The sequence below is a fragment of the Grus americana genome, chromosome 1 (genome assembly GCF_028858705.1).
Source record: "Grus americana isolate bGruAme1 chromosome 1, bGruAme1.mat, whole genome shotgun sequence".
NCBI lineage: Eukaryota > Metazoa > Chordata > Aves > Gruiformes > Gruidae > Grus > Grus americana.
In genome coordinates, this window is record NC_072852.1 from 61,207,464 (window position 1) to 61,221,100 (window position 13,637).

General features: G+C 38.8%; 1 protein-coding gene across 3 annotated transcripts in view; it reads right to left on the minus strand.

Annotated features, from left to right (window-relative positions):
• The window catches only part of RIC8B (RIC8 guanine nucleotide exchange factor B), a 37,706-nt gene that overhangs the window by 18,737 nt on the left and 5,332 nt on the right, over positions 1-13,637 (minus strand). For all 3 annotated transcript variants that reach the window (XM_054834380.1, XM_054834398.1, XM_054834388.1), the window contains 2 exons: positions 3,407-4,015; positions 272-366 (listed from right to left, as the gene is read on the minus strand). In XM_054834380.1, coding sequence (XP_054690355.1) covers positions 272-366; positions 3,407-4,015 — 704 coding nt within the window. The remainder of the gene's footprint in view (positions 1-271; positions 367-3,406; positions 4,016-13,637) is intronic.

Here is a 13,637-nt window from a genome sequence, read left to right on the forward strand (position 1 = left end):
GCACAAAAGATTTCAAAAAGGTCAGCTTCATTATTATTGATCAAAATTAACAATCTTGCCAGCCACTTTCTCTCTCAAATAGTGGACGCTTAAACAATATTTCAGGCAAACAGCTTTCATCAAAAAGATTAATAATATTTTACTCAAAATTAATATTGTCTTCATTGTTTCTCAGACCTCCACTTTAGATTTTAGGCAAAGTATTTTTTTTTCTATTTTTAAAAAAAAACAACAACCTTTTCAAATAGATCGGTTCTGCAATTCTACCAACCTGTGCAACTCTTCAGTTTTGTCCTCAGTAGGGCCCGCAGTTAATAAGCAGTGTCGAAGGATGGCAGCCATGTAACGAAATTGATGAGATTCGTTCTATATAAATATAAATTATGAAGATATTTTTTCATTTTGAAGATTGCAAGTGGGGGTTTCAGGTCACTAGAATAATAAAAATTAAAGATGGAAAATACCTATTAGATCATAACATCCATCCCTATCAATAAAAGGACTGTACCTTAGAGTACACTGAACGCAACGTAACTGGCCTTTTAACTAGGCCTTGTGAAAGTCGCTGAGGACTTTTTTCCAGTTAAATAAGCCTTCACTACCAGAAAACCCCGTTACAACTATTTGCCCAATTCCAAACCACTGTTCCTAATATACCACTGCTGTCTGCCTTCCTGTATTTACACCCAGCCGCCTCTTCATCCATTTAGATTACATATGTTCTTCATTTCATGTGCCGCCTCCTCATTTAGACCTTTTGCTGCCCACAGTTTCATTCCCCACCCAGTCTGTTTCTTTTTCTAATTCACTTGCTTCTGTTCCCTTGATAGCTTTTCTCCATTTCATTAATAACTTCTCTACTCTCAGCAACCTTATTCGCCCTACTTTTGCTCTCTCTCTAAGCAATTCGCCCTTCCAATCTCCCACCAGACAGCAGCCACACAAAAGTACACCAATAACTGCAATCATTTAACTTTGTGTATCATTGTCCTCGTCCTTTTTCATTAGCTCTTCTTGGCATCCATGATATGTTCTGGTGTGTTTGACCTAGCACAAAGCGCCCCAGTGCATCTTTTGTAACATCAGCATCCAAATCTGCCAACTGCACCACCTGCAGCTCTTGTCTGGCTTTGCTACTTTGAAACCATCTCCAGTCATTAAATACTGGTGTTTCAAATGGTTCTTTCCCCCTTAGGATGGATCTCATTTAGTTTTCTACCCACGTGCCCAACCTCTCTGCTCTCCTTTTATTTTCCATCCTGTCTGCTGTTTGTAATCTCTTCAAATTCTGCATCTTCAACCCACTTAATTAACATGCTGTTTACTCTTCTTAGAGATCATTAATATTTCCACAGGGATACTTGCTAAGCAGAATATCACCCAACATCTCTGGCTAACAGTTTACAACTACTAAAGAGCTCTTTAATTTAAAGGTTCCTTGCTTTTAGGAACTTTTAGTAAAGAGTTGTTATATAAGCTTTATCTCAAAACACAAAAAAGCTTCTCCCACCCCAGAATATCTTAAACTGTCATCCAAATAAATAAATAAAAGGTTACTAACACCAGAATTTCCTCCAATCTGCAGGAAATTTTCCTGACAGCTGCATGCTTGAGCTTTTTAGGGAGGAAAAGTTTTGTGGGACAAAGCCTCCCTCATTCTACAGACAGCGACCACACAAAACCCCATCAGGTAAGGCCACAACTGTAGTGTGCCACCTCCTGCCCGCTGTTCGGGGGTAAACTGGGCTTTTTATCTCTCAAGATTCCCAGTATTTTGTAAAAGTTTATCAACTTCAAGATCTGGATTTCACGAACTTACTTCTTAAGAGGTGAACGTGTAATATAGCTTCATTTTCCAACTTAACACCTGACATTATTTCCTCCACACAGTAATAATCACAAAGATTATCTTTCTCAAACTCTGAAGTAGCGAGCATTCGTATAGCTGTGTTATATGCTTGACCTTGGGTCATTTTTCTCCACTCAAGTTCCTACCTCCAAAACAATCATTTGTCTATACATACAAAGAACTTTCTCTGACAAAGTTAAAGATATTTTTAATAAGTGTCTAACCCAGGAATATAAACAAGAGAAAAGCCCCTCACTTTCCTCATACTTCCTTGAAATTTGAAGTATTAGTGTCTCTGATTTTTCCACCCACCCACTTAATAATCTTAAATTTCAGGATTTCTTATTCAGCGTATCCTTGAGACATTAAAGCAAAGAATAAGCTTCAGACTTTTCTCAAGTTTTACATTCCTTAATGTTATGATTAATATCATATTTACTGTTTAGTCCAATGCACTAAAGAGGACAAGTATTTGTCAGTTTTAACTACTGTAAACTTCTTCTTAGCTTTATATGCTGCATATTTACAATGCCTAGTGAAAAGTTAACAGCCGTGTTTTAGAGACAATATGATGTGTGCTAAAAAGAAAGATTCCCTGTTTAATACTATTACTGCAGCACAGACTTAGCTTATTCAACAAATAAAGTTATCTCCTTATAATTTCTGTTTATAAATTTAGGGATGCAACACATAGGAAGCATATTTGTCTGAGAGAAAAAATAGATCTGATGTTGTAATGAAAAAACCAAGATAAATCTTATTCATAAGACATAACAATAAAAATGTGTTTGGTTCTCATACTTGACCTCAAAAGTTTACGTTCAAGTCCAAACCTGAGGTTGGGAGAAAAAGATATTAAAAACAGTACCACTCTTTCTTCAGAGTTATTTCTTAAAAATTAGAGTTAATGTGCTTATCATGACCAGAAAAACAGAAGAAAACTAGGGAGACTTCTCAGCTCTAATTATTACCCTATTGTCATAGTTCACAATCTCCAGAGATGTAGCTGATACACTTATATTAAAAAATTTTTCCAAGCCAGCTAATTATTAGTGAACAGTATTTGTTTTCTTTCAGAAATCTCAGACTCTTAAAAATTGCAAAGACAACTATTTCATATTTGGAAACTTAACAGTTCTAATTTGCATCATATAAAGCAAGCTACGATCCCATTACACAGAAAATGTATTGATTAGATTTTTTTGCCTAAGTAGTGACAAGAACAAAAAAGTTATTTTGGTATTCAAAACCATGAACATTAAAGACTCAACACCTCTTGAAAACCCAAGATCATCAATACATGACACAACCAGAATTCAGACTGACAAATTTTCTCACACTTATTTTGCATACAAATTATGAGGCAAAATTTCAAGACTACCTTAGCTGCGATTTTGAAAAATGCAATCATATTCCATCAAAATTATAGTGGCAAAAATTAAGTATTCACATCCTTGCTCTGGGGCTTGGACAACTGCCTCTTGTGTATCTACCTGCTGTTCTGGCTCCTGCAGGCTAAACAAAACAAATTTAAAAAACACTTGAGCTAAGCCTTACCTCGCTGTGGACATTCCAACTGTCAAGCGTTACATTAAAAAGAGCCTTTAGTGCCTCAATGGCACAATCCGTCTCTTGCAAAGATAAAGGAGGCCTGTCACGATCTTCCGCTGCTTTATATTCTTCTGTCCATCTTACACTCAGGGAACTTTCCAAAGCCTGAGTCAGAACTTGCACCCCTTGTAGTTCCTGCCGCAACTGCGATCTAATATCTGTGTGCAGAAGCGACAAGAGGAAGAGGAGACGCAAATCAAAGCATTTAATGTCATCAACAAACTGTTGGTCCTTGCATTTTTCCAGAAGATTGCAGAGCATAGCTGCAAGATTTAGCTCCAAACTGAGCTTCTGTGCAATAGCGCTATTAAAAATTATGTTACAGAGGCATTTTAAAGCTTCTACTATAACAGGAAATTCAGACACTCTCTCCAAAGGATCTTCCACAGTGTCCAGCTTTGCTAGCCTCATGAGGATCTGCATGTTCCTCTTCGTGGTTACAGGCACTAAAACCTTCTTGTCCCTGGAGAGAATCCGCAGGGCCTCCAGGCAGGCAACTTGACATGAAGTTTTTGTGTCTTCTTCAAGGATGTTTAGAATTCCCTCACATAGTTTCTATGCAAACACAAACAAACAAAAAAAGGAACAGTTTTAGCATTAAAATATTGGTGGCAATAAGAAATTACTTTTGCTAAGCTTCCATATAACTTTTGAGCCTTCAGCTGACTTGAGAAACTAGGTATTCCATATTAGCTTTTCAAAATATAAACTATTGCAAAAGACCTCCAAAGATCATCAAAAGCAGTTTTCCTCATGGATACAATCCAAACACATCAACATTGGCAAAAGCATTAAGCCAAAATGGCAGATGCTATCCACCATTGCCAGTTACCAAGTTTTCTCAGTATAAGGACTACAAACTTGACTAGTCAGAGTGACAAGGCTAGAGAGAAGTGACAGGTTTTAAACATACATCAGAGTAGAACAGTCATACCTACAGTACCCACAAAATTGTAAGTTGAAGTTGTTTCAGTCAGGAGGCGGGGAGAAAAGAAACCAAACCAAAATAACTGCTACTCAACATACAAGTATTAGTACTCCATGTTTGGTAACAGCTGTAATTTGTGCTGCCGCTTCAACCCAATCTACGGACTCCTCCCATCTTAAGTAAGACTCTCAGAAATGTTACCTGTGACACAGAAACATCATGCAGTTTTATTGCAAGACTTAGGCTGTAGCAGTTTTACCAAAGCAGCAAAACTGCTGCGCTGTTGACACAGATTGCTCTTGAAGTCAAAACGCTTCACTGATACTTTATACCAACGTGACTGCAAGGGTAAACATTAATCATACAAATGCAGCATGAGAAAATACAACACTCCAAGAATCTGCGGGTCAGAAAAGTGATATCTAAATTACAGGAGAATTATGTTTTGTAAGACAGAAATAGACAATCAGATGACCAATAAAAAGGGAAAAAAGAGAGGACAGAAGAGATTGCTTGATGGGGGAGGACTCCATAGGGGTTTTATACCTTAAGTTCAGGACAACACTACTACTCATGGGTACCAGAACCAGAAGTATAGTTACAAAGAAGTTCCCAGATAAGTGGCAATACACACTGCATTGTACCTCACAGGACAGAGTTCCTTCCACCTTCTCACCCTCCAAGCTTTGTGTCTTGACCACTGACATGAATAAATTACCAAAGAAGCCAGAATAGCAACTGACTTGAATGGCCCTAGTGCAGAAGTCCGCTTAGAACCTGAAATTCGTATTGTGGTCTCAGGCAGTGTATGTCAACAAGAGAGTAATAACAAAAAAGCATAGCAATACTAGTAAAGTGAAAAAATAGTTCTTGGGGAACAGTCTCTGGAATTGCACTTTTCACCACCACCACAACAAAAAGTCAGCCCATCACCCTGACCCAAAGTTCAAAACAAAAGTTTCACTTGGGACATCCAAGCAAGTTTTGTTACTGTGATCACTTACAGCTAAAGCCAAAATTAAAAAAAAAAAAAAAGGTTAAGTCTAAAGCAAATCTAGAACAGACACTCCAGAAGAATAAGCGAGAAAAAACCCACAAGTCTTCAACAATGTTAAAAGACAATCCGTAAACAAAGTCAGACAGTAGGAACTCACAATATGATTTCTAGTATGCTTGTCCTGGGGTGAAGCCCACCCAAAAGCACCACCCAGACGAGCAAGACCTTGACTACATCTCCACAGCCTTGACTAGATTAATCCAGTAAGAGTCTGAAAACAAGGAGTGAGCTCCACCTCTTGCTATCACACAAGCAACGTGAGAAAATTTTGTGTGAATACCATAGACACTGCAACAGCATAAAACCCACATGTGACCACCTATACAGGCATATAGGTACTTACCATAGGAATTTCGTAGACAAGTACCTGGAAAAAGATACTCGGGTACAGAGTTTTCAGAGATCTTCAACGTTAACCTAACACTGCTCCCACAGAACTGTACAACCCCCCGACTTGAGCATAGTATGCTAGACCTGCACTAAATGTTTCTGAAGGTGACATCTTGGAAGTGCTTTTTAAAAAATGCCTAGGAAACAAGAAATGACCAGTCTAGATCCACAGTCAAATTACTTGGTCACAGCTCAACTTCTTACAAGAATTTTGTTTCTGCTGTTGAGTTTCCCATACAATTAACTTTGCTTTGCAAGCTGAAGCAACGGTCGTGAAGTCTGTTTGGTTTTGAGGAGTAACACAGAACTGAACAGGCAGTTCAGAGAAGTCCAGGTCAGTTTATTCTGTTTCCCGTTTAAGCACATTTCTACTAGATTTAGCAGTTACAGTCTTCCTTGTTGACATCAGCTGCTACAAGGTGGTGTGTAATAGCTTACCCAAATCCAACAGCTGGTTCACCAAGTGGATTCTCCCTCTCTTCAGGAACTGTGTAGCAGTGCCATGTTAACAGTACAACAAGCCAAGTTACCAGCCTTACCCAAAACAGGATACTGAATGAATGCTTCCAAGACACACTGGGCCACACAGACTGCCTTAGTAAGTAAATACAACATAAAAACATATCTGATTTTTCCATGAACAGTGCTGAAATTTCCTTCTAGGTCTCTGAATACCAAGGATTACCTCATAAATCATCTGATCCAATCAATAACCATTGAAATTAAGGGGAGTTTCTGCTCATTTTTGTCAGCAGCAGAGCCTACGCACATTTTACATCTGGCGTTCTGGTCTGTAAACTCAGTCAGACAAAACGTGAACACTCATTTGACTAAAGAGAGACCAATCTTTCCTAATTCAGACTGATGATTTTTTTTTTTTTCCCTATAAGTTGAACCCACCTTCTGCTATGGAAGTGTCACTGCACGGAGATCCCAAAGGGCACCAAACTCCCACTGACTTGCCATGGGAGGTGGAAGCCGAACCCTCCCTCCAGACTTTTGAAGACTATCCTTGCAATTTAATGAAAGATTATAAAACCCATCACCTCATGGCTTCAAATCTTAGTGAAATGCAGCAACACAAGGTTCTTACCTCTGATTGCCTGCACTAAAGATAGATCCTAAATAGAACACAAGCATTTTTTTTTTTTTTTGAGAATTGGCAACCTGCTTCCAACTTAAAAAAAACATTGGTGTGCTTGTAAGGCCTTTCATTTCCTACATGTTCCTGAAGCCTTGGCCATATAAAAAATTTCACAATATAAGCAAGGCTATACTTTATTTTTTAAAAGCATTAATTATACAGTCTTCTGCATACTATATTAACAACTAAGCCACCATACACTTAAGAACAAGTAACTAAGCTTCCTGGGCATTACAGGAATATACAATGTTTTAAGATGCAAGACTTGCAGAAGTGAAAACCATGTAAGAACTTCTGCAAGAGTTCTCTGGAGTTAGACCCTGGTGAGCCATCAAGAATGATTTTAAAGGAATTGGTATTCAATTGAGATACTGCCTGCCACTTGCAATACTGCTGAAATCCGTGACAGTGAAACACTGCTGGCCAATCTCAAGTGCCAATAGGAGCTTGGGAAAAAAAATTGAGCATCTGATTATAGTTGAAGAGCTAGCCATGGAAAGTTCTGAAGCAAAGAAACAAAACTCATCCGATTACAAAATTGCCTTGGAGACAACTAAAACCAAATGCCATACAACACGCTTTCTGCTTTCTTCTTGACAGTGTGAGGGAAGGGATGCAGAGAGAGAAGAGAAAAGGAGAGGATGCAATGACAAAAGCATTTTCTTTAGGTGGTGCTTTTTCTACCTCCCTGTAGGCTGTTAGCGTGCCATAAGATAAAGGGTACAGATGTCTGGTGTGGGTTGGGTTTTTTTGTGTGTGTGGGTTTTGTTTGGTTTTGGGTTGGGTTTTTTTTTTGGGTGGGGGTGTTGGTTTTGTTTTGGGATTTTTTTGGGGGTGGGAGAGGTGGGGTGGTGGTGGAGAGCACTGTGCATGCTTATTAGCAGGTGCTTACATTTTCCAGGCTCAATCTCAGCTGGGGATAAATAGATGCTTGTGAAAAAGAGGATACTTCATGATCTTGCTCCTTGGTTCTAGGGTGCCTGCATTTCAGGTGCTTTTCCACCTTCTGTCTTTCAAGGAGGTGTTTAGGAAGCACATTTAATTTATATCTACTGTTTTCAATTCACAGACCACTAAATTTTGGCTACGTTATGTCAGCTGAATTTACTGTAGTTTCTCAACATCAGAGTAATAAATATCTTGGTGAGAAAAGGAGATAATTTCCTTTTGCTTCTTCCTCCGCAGCAAATCATTCTCTTTACTTACACAGGCCTTAGGATTAGAGCAGGAACAAGAGAATATAGTCTCCATTCTGCAAGTATTCAAATCCAAGTAAACAACACTGCTTTACTGAATACAACATTTCATTTAGATACAGATTATTCAGTGCTAGAGAATCTGCAATGCAAAGGTGAACAACAAAAGTTCCACTAAATATTACAGAAAGAGTGCATACTTTATCTCTCATTTTCTGTGCTGTTATTTTTGAATTATGCCATAGATGCTGTAAGGACTGGGAGAAGTATGCTTCTTAGCATTCAAGTTTAAACTAAAGCAAGAAAAAAACCCAAACAAAACCCAAAACCTAACAACCAACCACTGTTGCCAAACTGACTTGGAAATACATGTTGCTACCATTTTCCACTTTCCTCAGTAACAGAGCTTATTAGTAACAAAGTGCCAAGTAAGTCCATCAAGAATAGAAATTCCACAACAGCAGAGCACAGGCAGTGTGCTTGATTTTCTATCACCTTCACTCATTTCTCAAGATCAATGTTCTTAAAACTACTTTGTGTATTTCATTCATGGCATAAATACACCCATCTTGATGGAACAGCAAGTGATAGTAGCACATGGGGAGCAACGTAAGTATGTCAGACTTATGAAACTCCTACTACATACTACACTTGTTAGGCTTAACAAATAAAAAAATCAAGCTTTTTAAAGAACCGGCCACAAAATCAAATGAGTCCTCCTCATCCTTCTTTAATAACTGGGAAATAAAAATCAGACCCAACAGAGAGTGCATGTTTACTCTTTTAGCATGGGTGAAACAGAAGCCACAATGTCTTTGGCCTCACCAAGTATTATGTGCCACAGCACATCATTTTTTAGGAGAAAGGGAACATCATAAGTGGTACCAGGTCATGCTTTCCTTCTCCTGTACTGGCTTAAGTCCCTCTAGTTCACTTTGTCTTCTGACCCATGCTTCTCCATCATTTTCATATCTCAATTTTAATTAAATTCTCTCTAGAGGTTCAAGAGAAGTACGTTCTTAATTTAATTCAACCTAGTTCTGCAGATTTCATTAACCATTCTCACCACTGAACAGCAACTGTAGTGCCAGACACGAAGTTTAAGGAACTGTATTTCCTCAACAGGTCGTATAGGTCTGCTATTGCTTACCCCATCTGTATCGCTATCTGTTCCTCAAACTGACCTTCTACTTTGCTATAACCATGAAGATTTACAGCAGACTCTACCCAATTTCAGGTAAATGAAAGGAATGTTAGTAGTAATCACAATAAACCGGACCTTAATTTTTACAACTCCAAGTTTCTGTGGCTCTCCATGTTATACAGAACTTTCTCCTAAATAGCCCTTCTACATGTCATATAAGGCAAAATTAAACATTTTACATGTTTCTTATATTTTCACTAGACTATACAAAACAGCATTGTAGAAAACCAAAGAGATACTATGTTTCTGGCAAGTCAGAGATAAGATATTCCGGGAGCAGAGAGGCATAACTTGGAACTGCTGAATAAGAATGTTGGCTGATTGCTTCTGCTAACAGAAGCAGCATTAAAAGAATAAAATAAGTGCTTTGTTCTGCTATTAATTTTCAGAGTTAAGCATACAAGGTGGTAAGCCAAAGAATGTTTTAAATATTAGTTCAAGCTTTTGGCTTTTGTTTTCTCTGGAAGTCAAGGCAACGTTTATATAACATTTATAATCAAGTGTGCTGAATAATGGGACAATTAGATAACCTCCTCTGAAAAGGCCATGTCCAATTTTTGCCTAGTCTTTGTGGACAGATGTGGGCAGAATGAGGAAAGTGTACATCTGTATTCCTTGAGCATTCGGTCTGCTTAATTTCAAAAATTCATTGTTCCGCCTGTATCGACAGCAGGAGGATGGCCAGTTTGGCAGGAGCCCGCCAGCTCGGAGATGGCAGAGGTCTGCGTCGCAGGTTTGAACATGCGAGACCTTAGGCTAGACGGCACTCCAGAGGTAAGGTGAGGAGCATGCAGAGTCATCTGTGTTGTCAGAACCCGTGGAATAAACACCTGGTTCAGAGTCACAGAAAGGTGAAATTCTGCATAGCTGCACTCTCAGCACCCTTCCTTGCCCTCCCCACTGACGAGGGAGGGAGAACCCTTTATAACCTCTGCAACCCAGTGGTGAAAGAAGGGTTTTAAAAGGAAAGATGGGCTTCACTGGCTTGACATAAACCTTAAGAGATGTAAAAACTGAAAAGCGCTGGATGGGAGTGGGCAGGACCAGAGGGAATTAGAACATATGCTTGGTATTAATGAAGGATACTTAGTAACTTTTCTTCTCTTACAGACTGGTACTCCCTTAAGGGGTTTCAGTAAAGTCAGTATTAATTGTTGTTGTTATTGTTCTAAGATACCACACAGCGTGCCCACAGGAGTGCTTGAGATTAATATTTTTATAGGACACTCACTAACAGACTCTAAGAGCTTGCAACGAAGTTACTGGAAGGAGAAAAGTTCTGTGCCTTTGCAGCTGCAGAAACCTTCAGACCTCCCAGAAGTGTCACAGTGTCAACAGCACTATCTAATAACGAGCTTCTTCTGAGATTTAGAGCGTGACAGCGTCTTGCTCCATTGACATACTTTACTGCTTCCATCCTTCCAAAGTTCAAATATGGTACAGTCCACAGCCTTAAGGAATCTCCCCACATCGTGAATCTAATTAGGAGAGAAAGTCCCACAATACATTTGATATGATTTACCACCATCTATTTCAACACCTTTAAAACATTCAGCAATGCGGGGGAAAAGACCGTTTTGGTGGTTTTCTTTCCACTAAAGGAAGCCTTGAATTTTAGATCCATTATGTTCAAACTGAACCTGAACAATAAATAAAGAAAACCAGTCTCAAAATTTAAAGATTTATATTACAGGACTGACCCAACACAGTAAGCCAGAGACAGAGTAGAAACCAGATGGTATAAGTACTACAAGAGGTGAAGCAGACAAAACATAAGGAGCTGAAGAGGAAATATGTCAAATCAAGACGACCCTACCATTTCAGGCTTATGAGTAATATTCTTACATTTGGCTGCTGCTCCCTTTTTTTCCCCCATTTCTCCCCTGAACTCAGCATCTTCAGACAATTTAAAAAGTCAGTCTTGCTTGCTACCTCGGACAGACTTCTCTTCTCTGTTCTATCACTTAGGTAAACAGTGCTGTAGCTCCTTCCAGCTGTGCAATGTCATGGCTAACTAGGGAATCAGTCCTGACAGACATTTCCAGGCCACAAACAGAGCTGTGATTTTCTTGCCATTTTAAATTTGTAAACAGCACAAATGTGCTGCTACTTCAGAAGCAGGATTTGGGCCTGTCAAGGTATAAATAATGGAGAATAAAGCTATTAAATGATGAGAAAGTGGTTCTAAAAAAACCCTTCCTTTTTGCATTAAGATATGTGATGCTTGAGCTGAAGTGCCTGCTGTGCGACATCGAGAGGGAGACACTACGCCTGACACCTCTCTCCAAAGTGACTGCCCAGTCAAGCTACCTCATATTCATTTTCTGGAGTTGATTCCAGCATGGACCTAAAGAACCAACTGTCTGTGTTAACCATGCCATGCTGCTGTGAAGTGTTGCAGGTCTGAAGACTCAAACTTTTCCAGCAAAATACTGTCAAGAACTTCTTGGCTGGTTGAGATAAATATTTCAGATTTCTAAAAGCTGGTTAAGCTCCTCTGAAGCAACCACATTGTCTTAATTTCAGTTGCTATTCCAGAACACATCTACCTCTGGTTGGCAATTTCTATGCTGCTTACATGCTGAAAACAAGCTTTGTATTTTTTATTACTCTAGGATGAGATAAGAAGGAATGGCACCAACTTGATCTGCCTGGTATCTGAGTAGATCTTGCAGTACAACACAGGTTGCCAACTGATTTATATCTATAGCACCCATCATATAGGCCAATGCAGACGCATACATCCTTAAACAAAACAACCAGGACAAGCAACAGCTCACATTACAATCTTGTGGGCTTTATCATCCTGTGATGTATTAAAGTCCTGTGGCTATGTCCAGATGGACAAGCTTGATAGCATTACCTCTCTTCCCGCCTTTCAGAGGACATAGCCTGCTTTCCTCCTGGAGTTCAGTGTTACAAACTCACTGCTGATTTAGTTGGTTTACAGCCTAAAGCATCATGATTTGATAGCCATATTATGACAAAACAACTGTTGCTGTCCAGTTTACCCAGATTCTATAGTCAAGCCATAGTTTTGCCCTTACTGTCTTTTCTATTTTACAACATGTCACTGTTGTATATGGGTTGTTCTCTCCCTGACAGTATCCAACCTAGAAAAGCATAAAGCTCACTTACACCTACCTTACAATACAATTACACTATAGACGCAACCTTGCTGTAATTCTAAGGTCATGGCTGAAGCTGTATGGTGAGGCAGAGAAAAAACCTGCATTGCTGTTGTTGATCTTTTACTTCCACTCTTGCATGGACATCAACAACTGAGAACAAAGTCTGTGAGGCTTGCTGGAGTAAATAACTAAAAGAAAAGTTACTCTTATGCATGAACAAACCCAATATGCAGCAAGAGACTGGTAAGAAGTATGCATTGCATTCATCCGGTTATATTGCAAGTTTCCAATAGCACCAGAAACCAAAGACAAAATCCTGAAGTCCCTCTGCATTTGTCTCCATGCCTGAACTTCAGGTCTACTACATAACGTCATTATAGATTGTGACCCTTCGTCTGAACTCTCTTTCACTGCAATCATTCTAAGCTAATGGCAGCAGAACTGCACATACTGTCAACTCAAGTGTATTTGGTATTACTAAACCAAAAAAATGGAACTTGTTTCTGTATTAGCATGAGGCTACTACATCATGAAGTCTTTTAGCAACCCCCATTAATTTTGGTGACAATTTCAGTAGTTTGCTTTTAGCAGTAGCATGGTATCATTTTACCTTTCAATTTAAAGCACTTTTATTTTTACCTTAACTGAAGGATAAAAGGAGAATGCTGAATGTTTTACAGACACTAAGGATACCAAGTAATTATATAGATTAAAAGGACACACATAGTCCTGTCACCACCTTACTGAACATCAACTTTGAGTAAAGCCATAGATAAAGCCAAATATTTAATAATTGTACGTAAGACTTTCAGAGCTTTACAACTGCAGAATTTTTCAGTGGCATCTGTTCAGAGATGTATTTTTCTTCCCTACTTCCCAGAGAACCATGAGGGCAGATTCAGGAACAACCAAAAAAAAAACCCAAAAACAAAAACAAACACCAAACCCCAAAAACCCCCAACACAACAAAACCCACAGCTTTTGATTATCAAGTATGTGCACACAAAAGCTGCCTTTATAAAAGTGACTCTGATCACATATGATTAATGTCTTTTCCAGTAAGGAAGTAACACAATGAAAATGCAATTTAAAAGAGACATTTAAGGTTTTTTTAATAGAATAGAATT